This window comes from Phaeodactylum tricornutum, chromosome 10 (genome assembly GCF_000150955.2).
Source record: "Phaeodactylum tricornutum CCAP 1055/1 chromosome 10, whole genome shotgun sequence".
Lineage (NCBI taxonomy): Eukaryota > Bacillariophyta > Bacillariophyceae > Surirellales > Neidiaceae > Phaeodactylum > Phaeodactylum tricornutum.
In genome coordinates, this window is record NC_011678.1 from 723,151 (window position 1) to 733,457 (window position 10,307).

The following is a 10,307-nucleotide window of genomic DNA, read 5'->3' on the forward strand; positions in this document are numbered from 1 at the left end:
GAAAGAAGCGAGGTCGTCTGACTGTNCTGTTTCGCTTGATGCCGGCCGACGCGAAGGATCGTCAGATGAAGAAAATTGACAGATCTGGCGAAAGAATTGGCCACTTCACAGTCACTGTCAATTCGAAACCGAGACTGTACCCACGCCTATCAAATTGCCTACAACATTCTTTTGGCCGAGTGGTTTGATAGCTAGACAGTCAGACAGGCCTTAGAATAGTCCATGGAGCGAAAGTCCCTGTTGAAAGGTTATTCGCTTCCGTTTGCGAAGGTCACCAGTGTGGCGTATCCGCGGGCAGGCTTGTTTCCTTGTCTTATCTTCAGACTGTAGCTCTAGTGCTCGTCGAATCACAGGTCAACCCAACGAAGTTGTGAAGCCATTTCCATGAAGAACCTAAGACGAGCCAGGTTAATGGATGCTTCTACAGGACAAATGCATGAGTATTGGTCCCGCACGAAAAGGCATAAAGACCAATGAAAAAGCACTTGTAGTGGGAGTCTCCAGGCCATAGGCTTCCATTTCTTCCCGGACCATACAGCAAACCAAAGCCACCGCGGCCCAACTCTAGCTTACAGTTAAGAATTATAGTGAATCAACTACGTTTTCTACAATATATTTTTTAATGTCCTTGTCTTTCGTGTAGGCCCTAAATGTGATTTTTCGTTGGGAGAGAACAACCAAGAGGCCAATGGAGGTATGTTTGAGGGGTATCGATTGTTTGTTCATCCACAGATCCGGATCCCGGTCTAAGGTGGCAGGGCAGTAACAGTCGGCGGCAACTGGTAGCTCACATGTTACCTGTGCTAAGTACCTAGGGTTATGTCATTTTAGCTAGCTAGGGAGAGTACCCCCCAATCTTCCGTCACCGCAATATGTTGTCAATCTCCTGGAATCGATCGGAGATCTCGATATTCACCGTCAGCGCGCCTTCATAAGTTCAAAAGATTGACTATGAAGTAAGCTGGTACGTAGGCCGAATTTCTGGAGGTCATATTGTTTTTACATTTTTGCCATAAGACGGAAGTTCCGACATCTGAAGCAGTGGTTTAACAGCGATACTCGAGAAAAGGTTGAAGCTAAACGGCACCTGGTCGTGATGGGCAACCGCGATTTTTGGTATTTCGATGTTTGACAGTGAATGAAGGAACGATTTTGTTGTCTTTTTAGGCCGCGGAGTTGCATCAGATATTGCAGCTGGTAGGGTCGGATGACTCCTAGCCTGTATTTTTTGTACCAGCGTATAGGGAGCAAAATGACGTCTCAGAAACTCGAAATTCCCAATGTTCATTAAAATATCCCTCTTATGCCTTCGGGGCTATTGTTTGGTATGCCCGTTTTGTGGCACGTGGTCGTCATGGGCGACCGCGATTTTAGGTATTTCGATGTTTGACAGTGAATGAAGGAACGATTTTGTTGTCTTTTTAGGCCGCGGAGTTGCATCAGATATTGCAGCTGGTAGGGTCGGATGACTCCTAGCCTGTATTTTTTGTACCAGCGTATAGGGAGCAAAATGACGTCTCAGAAACTCGAAATTCCCAATGTTCATTAAAATATCCCTCTTATGCCTTCGGGGCTATTGTTTGGTATGCCTGTTTTGTGGCACGTGGTCGTCATGGGCAACCGCGATTTTGGTAGTCGATTTGGGCTAGCTCTCCACCGCTCATTTGAAATGCAATCTTCCGAAGCTAACTGCGGAAGTATAACAGATCTGACAGTGAAGAAGGATGGCACACCAGTAGCTACATAGGTAGCCACAGCCAATTCATCTTTACAGGTTAATTGACTGTGAGTCACGTTTCGACGCCAGAACCAAAAATCGTTTTTCATGACGTCTGACGTCTCTTTGACTTCGCCCGAACATTTACAGTTGAAGACCACATTTGGATTCTTGTCTACAGCTATTTCTCGCCCTGTCCATCAGGCTGAAATTTGAGAGACGCACTCAGAGGGGTAACGGGAACCGGTTCTCTCGACGGTTCAAGTGTCTCAAGCTCACGGAGATATTAGTAAGGCACGAAAGCTAATGGGCAAAACAAAGGAAACCATCGAGTCCACAGAAAAAGGCATTGAAAAGAGAGTGCTCGACTATAGAGTAGTTTATATTTTGTTGGAACCGTTTGTTGGTTTCTGAGTTTGTTGGCGTTTTCCTAGTTCGTATTGAAAAACGCCATCTGAAAATCATCAACGACTAGATTCTTGTCAAAGGGAAAATCAGCAATTGCCAAACGAATATTACGGACACGACCCTGCCAGTCCGGGCCGTTTTCTGGGACAGTCCAGTAGCCCGTGAACGAATTCATGCCGTTGGCGTCCCAGGTATCCGCCGCGCTGAATCCATCGATCCTCACGTTTCGAAGTGTCCACCCATCGTCTCGGAGAGTCAGTCGAACGCGGGGACACATTTCTCCTTCTTTACTTGAATTAACGCTGCAAGAGCTTCCTTTACCAGTTGCAGCGTCGATAAGTTGAAATTTAGCGGTAAACTTCCATGTTGTTCCTTGCAACAAACACCCATAGTCAACACCATTTGGCCACTTGTACTCAGGACCTATCCAGTATCTTCGCCGGTTCCCAGAATCGTAGTACATGGAAGTCGAGGAACTGAAGCCTTCCTTGTTCGACAGACTTCCGCCGCTAGGAACTGACCAGTATCCTTCATACCCCAGATCAAAGTTGGAATTCGCGATCATCTTAGCGCATGTATTCAGGTCCGTTCCGGGACCAATCAGCGGACTTTCGTTTGGAGTGCGGATTGGAGCTTGTGCTGGAATGCGGACAGGAGCCTGAGTTGGGATGCGGATAGGAGCTTGGGTTGGAGGAGGCACGGCCAGCACCGGACTCAAGGTTGGAGACTGTGCGAGACTCTTGTTCGTGTCAAACGTCAGTACCATGCTGAAATTGTCAACAACCAAATCCATACCAAATGGGAATTCGGAAAGTATCACTCGCATGTTTGCGACACCCCCTTGCCATCCTGAACCATTCGCTGGGATTGTCCAATAGCCTTTGAACTCGTTAAACCCATTGGCTACCCAAGTGTCCCCACCGTCGAAGCCGCTGATCCTGAAAGAATGCTGAGTCCAAGATTGGTCGCGCACAATGAGCTGCACCTGAGGGCACATTTCGCCTCCCGAGGAAGAGCCTGGGTCACATGAGGCTCCCCTTCCAGTCTTTGAGTCGACAAGCTTCAAGCGAGCAGAAAACTCCCATATGGTACCCTGCTTTAGACATTTCAAGTCCAGACCTTCTCGCCATTGGTGTGATGGTCCCACCCAGTACCGGTTGCGATTACCAGAGGCGTAGTACATAGCTGTGGCAGATTCATAGCCGGCTGTAGTAGACAATGTACCGGCTCCTTGTGCATCCCAATATCCGTTGAAACCACGCTCAAAGTCCGAGTTTGCGATCAAGTTTCCACATGCGGCGAGAGCTGTCGTCGGACTAGGCGTGGGGGGAAAGGTGGTACCTCGAGCCTTGTAGAGAAGAGCGATATCATCATCATCCGGTGCCGTAGGGCAAAGCTTTTCCTGGAACACAATCTCGACATTCGTTGGGTACACAGGCACTCCCTTGTCAAGGAAGTAAGTGTCGTACTCCCGCCCTGACGGGACATGCACGGCAAATCGGCGAGGCCAGGGGTGATTAGAGTGTACGTAACCGGACAGTACGGTACAGTCGGACGCGTCCTTGCGGTCGCATACTTTGAGCTTGTAGTCTCGACTTTGGCCCACTGGGACGTAGTAGTGAACGGTACGGAAGCAAGTGTTGCTACAGTAGGTGTAGCATCGAGCTGCGTTTTCGGTACATGCACTGGGATTGACAAAGCTTGCCAGCTCCGGCGAGTTGACCATCAGAGTAGAAGGAGCAGAGGCAACGCCGTCGAGAAGAGAACCTGTGGTATCGGACACGTACACATCACGTGCACCGGCAGACTTTCCACGACAAAAGTCGATCGAGTTTGCGTCACTTACGGTGGCGCCGGAGTACTGCGAGAACATCTCGAACGATTTGTACCCGTCGAGTCGGGAATCCAGCTCGATTGCGGTTGAAGACGAACACACCGCGTTGGAAAATCCAGAAAATCTGACTTTGTCCAAAATGACACCGTTGAGCTCCGAATCCATCTTGTCTTTCCATGGATTAGTCGATTGGAAAGATATCCCTTGGGCGCATGGTGCTTGTGCAAAGCGATTCCTTCTGACCACGTCCTTGAATAGATCGGAATAACCAACAATGGTTGTGTCGGTGACATGAATTTCTTCGTCACGATCGATTCGAATGGCATATCTGTTGTCCGAGAACTTGTTGCCAGTCAGAACGATGTTTCGCGCCCGGTGGATACGGAGCGCAAGGTGATGGTTGCGGAAGAACTTGTTGTTTTTGAAGTACTGCAGTGTCTCCGGGATGTAACCGCTCAAGTAGTAGGTCATCCCTACCCCATACACGCTATGAACGACGTTGCCCTCGAACTTGCGGGTCGGAACCATCATAGGATCAAAGTCTTGGTGCTCGTTGGCCAGATTTCCACGCACCAACAGCTCAAACCAAAAGCCCAGGGCTTCGGATCCGGCTACTACATTTCCGATCCACGAGTTGTCAGCGTTCGTGATCCAGAAGGTACTGGCAGTCATGTCAGATTCCTTGCCGTTACTACCCATGTTCGGAATGATGATCTCTGGTTTGACAGTGCGTATGCCAATGTTTCGCACAAACTGATTGCCCGTCTCGATGCCATCTTCCAACATGTAACAGTGTCCTTTGGTGAAATAGGCTACATTTTCTTGAACAAGGAGGTTGTTGGTACCGTGGACGACAACGCAGCGCTGGTTGGAATTGCGAATGGTATTCTTGACTACTACCGAGCCTGAGACGTCCCCGCACATATGAAAGTGGACCGGGTATCTACCCAAGAGGCCTTCTTGTCCGAAGTTAACGAGTTCCACTCCTTCGATACGCTGCCTTACTCGGGGAGTGTGCATGATCCAAAAGTGGCCACCCTTTGTTCCGGGGGCCCCTTCAAAGACAATGTTGCGTGACAGCAAGGCTACCTCGGTGGCAAAGTCTGGGCTGTCGCGAAGCGTGACCGGACGGTTGATGGGTTGGTCGAGATTGAGACGCACGCTATTGGAGCCGACGTCCGAAATGCTGGTGATTTTACGAACTTGCTCGCCAAAGTAACCTTGGTGCTCGGAGGTAATGACGATAGTTGCACCGGCACCCCATTTATTACGGACCGAATTGGAAACGACAATAGCCGAGCTTCCGATAACGTCGTGAACGTGTAGCCAGGTTGGTGTGCTAGTAGGTAGGCCATTGACTGCAACAATTAGGGATTTCTGTAAGTGCCGACAGTCACGTATATGTGTGCAGGAAATGCGGATGCCATTTTCGCAACAATCCGAACTTACGATTGACCTTCCCACCAGCTACTGCAATGGATCGAGCTCCTGCATCGCAATTTCCTCCACATTTTGCGGCGTTGCTGCTGATCGGTGCGAACGACGCACTCTCAGTACCTTGCATTACAAACCGTACATCGGGGTTTCCATCAACTGGTTTAGAACTTCTCATCTCAAGCTCGCCTTGGACCGACACCAAGTTCGTCCGAACCGTGAGTCGGTATCCGTCTGGAAACACTAGTTTGCCTCGTATGTCGATGCCATCATTTAGTGTTAGTTGCGGTCCCGGATAGTCCATTGTAACGCACTTGCCACATGGAATAATGACTCTGTTTGATCGAACAGCGCCATTGCCAAACATCGTGACGAAAGATGAACAAGGGGCTTTACCGATGGCAGCATTGCACCTCAAAGGAACAAAATTTTCGACAAGACGCCGAGATATGGTTGTTGTCAGCGCTTCAGAATCGCCGGCTTCGCTCGCAGACATCGAAGAATTACCACGAATCAGGTTGCTGTTGCACTGGCTAGCGCCAAGGAAAAGAATGGCTAAGCCGAGGACAAGGTGAGAGTACATCGTTAGCCTTCGCTTGTGATGTTCTCTCTCGAGAGCTTTTCAAAAATGGTGACTGTGAGTTGCAATTGTGATCACAAAGATTATGAGCAGAAAAGAGCATGAAAATGTAACATCAAACAGTACCTCAATTACCAAATCCTTGGTATCAAGGTCTTTTTGACATTGTTGACATCGGTTGGTCATTCTTCGATTCTCCGTCATTTTTATTTCTTCAGCAAAATGGATCTCGTAGGGTGTACTAGTCTGGGCACGATCGGTCTACTCCAACACGGTCATTTCCATCAATCTTCTGTGAGAGGTCTCCCAAAGCATCTGGTGGAACTCTTTGGGATTGTACGCCTCAAAGAAAAGTATGACTTGGGGAAAGCCCAAAATGAGTTTCACTTTCAGACTCATATCGATGGGTCTTTTGACATTTGAATGGTTTTTCTTAGGAATATCATCATTTTTTTAGCATAGCACTTTTTGACCTTACCCTTTTTTTTACGGTCATTTCTGATAGAGATGAAGAACGCTACCCCAAATGCTCTGATACTCCTTCGAAGAATACAAGCGAACAGAAGTATGTGAGACAAATTTAAACGAGTCACCATTGCTCCCAGGACTATATCCAAATTCAGTTTAAACTGGTAGGGTCTTTTGGCATAGATTTACGTTGGTCATCCTTTCGTGCCGTCCATTTTTTTTTGGTGAGGCAAATCTTGGGTCCTTTTTCCGTGCCCGCACGCACAATCAGGTTGCTCTCTAAGTATATAGCTTTCCGTGGGAGTCGTCATGCGGAGTAGACGTACCAGGGAAGGAGTGCCTTGGTCCTAGGTCCTAGGATGCTTTGTATTGGAGAGAAACGTGTGTGGATGAAACCGTAATGATGCTTACGTTAATTTGCAGTTACTCCATCACTGTTCTTGCTTGAAAGCAGGATGCGTTTTGTCCCACGCAGAAACTGTCGCCATTTCGGGCTCCACAAGTGGTAGAGAAAGGTTTTCGAGGTAGCAGGAAAAGACATCTTTTGTCCCGAAAATTCTGCGCGTATGCCAAAGGTTTTTACTGTTATTGCAACTAAGGTGCACACACCGAAAATTGATGTTGTCGAGGGCCTAATGTTGGTATTAACATTAACTGTAATGTAAATTTTTTCGTTACAGTCGGTCAACAGAGTAATAGCCAATTCAAAAAAGTAATTTGTTCGTCAGTCGTCGCCTTCGGCAAGCTCCTCACACTGCGATCATCGCAGACTCCATCGGCAGAAATCGTCTTTTGACAAAAGAGATCACAGTCAATAACATGTAAATAGCTAGGCGTATTTATACGAAGAAGTACGAAGTCCGAAGCGATCTGGTTGGAGCACTTCGAGACGTCGAAAAGCTGTCTTTCAGCCTTGCGTTTACCGAAAGCAACCAGAAGATATGGGCCGCTGCGGGATTCAAATCGTGATGGTACGTTTATTTTTGAAACAGTCCGTGATGCCTTTCAGTCGCCGAAAGTCCGCAACATTTATGTGCAGCAAACAAGGTCTATTTGTCACTTTGTCCCTCACGCGCCTCTGATCGGATGACAGGGTCCGGCTGGATCAGGAAAGAGCACGTACTGTCAAGCCATGCAGGAACACGCCACGACTCTGGCCGGTACGCGTCGACGCCGCATTCACGTCGCCAATCTCGATCCGGCGGCCGAAATATTTCAGTACGACACCGCCTTTGACGTCCGGGATTTGATTTCTGTTGAGGAAGTCATGGAAGAACTGGGCCTCGGTCCTAACGGGGGGCTGCTGTACTGTATGGAGTATCTTGTGGAAAATTTGGATTGGCTGCACGATGAATTGGAGATGTTCGAAGACGACGAATATTTGATTTTGGATTGTCCGGGACAACTGGAGCTCTACACTCACGTGCCGATCATGCGACGAATTCTGGATTCGATGCGAATATGGGGATATGAATCTTCCATGGTCTCCGTTTTTTGTGTCGACGCCGCCTTCTTAATCGACGCCAGTAAATTTTTGTCGGGTAGTCTGTTAAGTCTATCCGCCATGGTGGCGTTGGAGTTGCCCCACGTGAATGTCCTGACGAAATGTGACCTAATGCCGAGAGAAGACGTGGAAAGGATTTTGGGGTACGGTAGTGCAACGCAATTATGGGATTTAGACCAAGATCGACAATCACTTCTCGTCACGGATTTGGATGATGACATGAACGAAGGAAAAGGCGAAGAGCGCCATCGACACAGACGCTTAGAAGCCCGTCGGCGACAGCGAAATCGTTTGACCGATGCTATAGGACAGCTATTGGATGACTACGCTATGGTGAGCTTCATTCCGCTGAATTTGAATGAGGAAGATTCCATCGAGCACGTTTTAGCAACAGTCGATCATGCTATTCAATATGGAGAAGACTTGGAAATCAGGGGTGCTGAAGAAGACGATAATAACGGGAACCCCGATGCCCATTAAGTATATCGAAGATTCTTAATTGTCAAAAAAAACCTTTACAAACGCTTCCGTTTTAATGAGTCGCTGCTGGTGTACTGTTCGCAATTCCACATAGGGCCGGGGCGACACCAAAACGATTGCCTTGGACGTCAAAGAGCAAGTCATAGCCCACCATTGTATTCAATCCCACCACGGCACCTTGTACTTCGTCCGCGTACAGGCGGTTCATTAGTTTCCTCCGTCCCGTCCAGGGCCGCAAAGGCTCGGGAAGGTCTTCCATGAAATTTTTAGGCAGGGCCTGTAAGGTTACGTTGTTGGCGAGCTCAAAGGTCACGATGGGCAGCGATCTAAACTCATCGTATGTGTAGGCGTACGTGCTCGACGGTTGAAAGGGCGTGTTGGAAAGGCGCGCCCATATTTCTCGCATACGACCCGCAACTGCCTTGGGGAGATACGTGTCCGTCGTTCCCGAGTCCAGTATAGTACCCTTGCCCTCTGCAAAGGCTTCGACCAATGCATGCTCGACAACAGTGTCGTGCTGGTCATTGCTTGTCAAGCATTCGTCCCCTACAAACACTCGGACTACGTGGACAGCATACCAACTCTGAGTGGAAGTGAACGGCGTGTATTTCATCGATTCCGTATGCTTGTCTCGTAGTGGTCCTCCCAGTCCAATGTAGCCTTCAAAAGGTGTCATGCATAGGGAGAACGACTCGCGAGGAATGACATTTTCCTTCCACAATCGCTTAATGAGCGAGAGGTCGGACCGTTCCAAACCCAATATACCGTTGGCGTACTGTGTTCGGAACAATCCCCTGACTTTTTGCTGGCATCCGAACGCAAAGATAATCGTAAAGCTCACGTACTGTTCCAAACTGGATATTTCCGGTCCTCCCAGGACAAACGTATCGCTGACTTCCACTGCTGTCCAGCTGGAGCCTTCGGTATACCTTTGATTAATACCACACTTTTGTTCCGCTGCGCATTCCTGGATGCCGCTGAGCAGACAGGATCCACACTGCGTGTATCGCAGCGTGCTGGACCGCTGGGGGTCCAAATGGGGGAACGGGTGTGCGTGCGTCGTCCCGCATTGCGAACAGGGCTCGCACGCGGTCGCCGTCAACCGCGACCCGGTGTCGACAATCAGCGTTTGCGCCTGCGGCGGTTCCCCCATCCAAGCCGTCACGTGATGCGTACCCGCGACGGCGTGCAGAGGCAGACGGACGGTCGCATTCGGAACAAGTTCCACGGTATTACCGTTGTCGTGACGTCTGCGAAGGTGTGGTTGCGACAATGGTAGCGAGGCGGCGACCGTTTCTTCAGCGGGTTGGGAGGCCGTTTTCCCCAATATCAGAAGACAAACGACGCGAGTACATTGCTGCGTCAAATGCGATTGTCGTCGTCGTCTTCTACTTCCTCTCCTCTGTGGTACCATATTGCAATACATGTATGACCTTGTGGGTCTTAAAGGTTGTAAAGGAAAGCTCCGACAGAGCAGACGTACTGTTTGTAGGTAATGTAATATAAAGTCCAAAGCGACGATGTGCTTCACGATCTTATGAATGAATCTCGGACACGAAACGGATAGCGATTCTGTGTCCTGGCTCTACTGACAGTGAAGTCCTTTCATGATTAAAATGGATCACAACTAACTGTCGTCGCGACATTAGTCAAAGCCAAGCCTTTCTAATTCTCATGGTTTCTCAGTCACCGTCAACGCCACAACTTTCCATCGAAGCTAAGTCCTCTAATGTTACTGATAGCTCAGAATATCCGTACATTAGCATGCCGAGACTGAAGAATATGTGTATTTTACCACGACGTCACTACCAGATGACACAAAATACCGCCGTTCCTTACGTCTAAGAGGCTTGCTTCTCTATGCGAAGCTCGAGCCTGCTAT

The 10,307-nt window shown here is 48.8% G+C and overlaps 4 protein-coding genes across 4 annotated transcripts in view; 2 read left to right on the forward strand and 2 right to left on the reverse strand.

Annotated features, from left to right (window-relative positions):
* Positions 1–477, forward strand: part of PHATRDRAFT_36547 (predicted protein) — a gene marked incomplete at both ends in the record, with an annotated part of 1,419 nt that extends 942 nt beyond the window's left edge. Inside the window, one exon of the mRNA XM_002180850.1 lies at positions 354–477. Coding sequence (XP_002180886.1) covers positions 354–477 — 124 coding nt within the window. The remainder of the gene's footprint in view (positions 1–353) is intronic.
* A 1,605-nt stretch (positions 478–2,082) lies between these two features.
* Positions 2,083–6,874, reverse strand: PHATRDRAFT_46563 (predicted protein). Its single transcript, XM_002181026.1, has 4 exons — positions 6,768–6,874; positions 6,452–6,513; positions 5,409–6,382; positions 2,083–5,317 (listed from the first exon to the last, which is right to left on the reverse strand). Exons 3-4 carry the CDS (start codon positions 5,974–5,976, stop codon positions 2,148–2,150), a joined length of 3,738 nt encoding a protein of 1,245 aa, XP_002181062.1. The 5' UTR covers positions 5,977–6,382; positions 6,452–6,513; positions 6,768–6,874; the 3' UTR covers positions 2,083–2,147.
* A 657-nt stretch (positions 6,875–7,531) lies between these two features.
* On the forward strand, positions 7,532–8,425 carry PHATRDRAFT_12963 (predicted protein; the record flags this gene model as incomplete). The annotated part of the gene is made up of 2 exons (XM_002180851.1): positions 7,532–8,093; positions 8,175–8,425. Coding segments are annotated over 2 exons (813 nt in total), but the record flags the coding sequence as incomplete, so codon positions are not given.
* Positions 8,426–8,440: 15 nt separating this feature from the next.
* PHATRDRAFT_46564 (predicted protein) lies at positions 8,441–9,899 on the reverse strand (the record flags this gene model as incomplete). The annotated part of the gene is made up of 2 exons (XM_002181027.1): positions 8,610–9,899; positions 8,441–8,545 (listed from the first exon to the last, which is right to left on the reverse strand). The coding sequence occupies exons 1-2, from the start codon at positions 9,849–9,851 to the stop codon at positions 8,441–8,443; spliced, it is 1,347 nt and encodes a 448-aa protein (XP_002181063.1). The 5' UTR covers positions 9,852–9,899.
* Between the last annotated feature and the right edge of the window lie 408 nt (positions 9,900–10,307).

Coding starts and splice junctions, on each gene's coding strand:
- PHATRDRAFT_46563 (XM_002181026.1), bottom strand. CDS start 5,976: ATGTACTCTCACCTTGTCCTCGGCTTAGCCATTCTTTTCCTTGGCGCT. Junction 5,318..5,408: donor AGCTGGTGGGAAGGTCAATC/GTAAGTTCGGAT, acceptor TAATTGTTGCAG/TCAATGGCCTACCTACTAGC.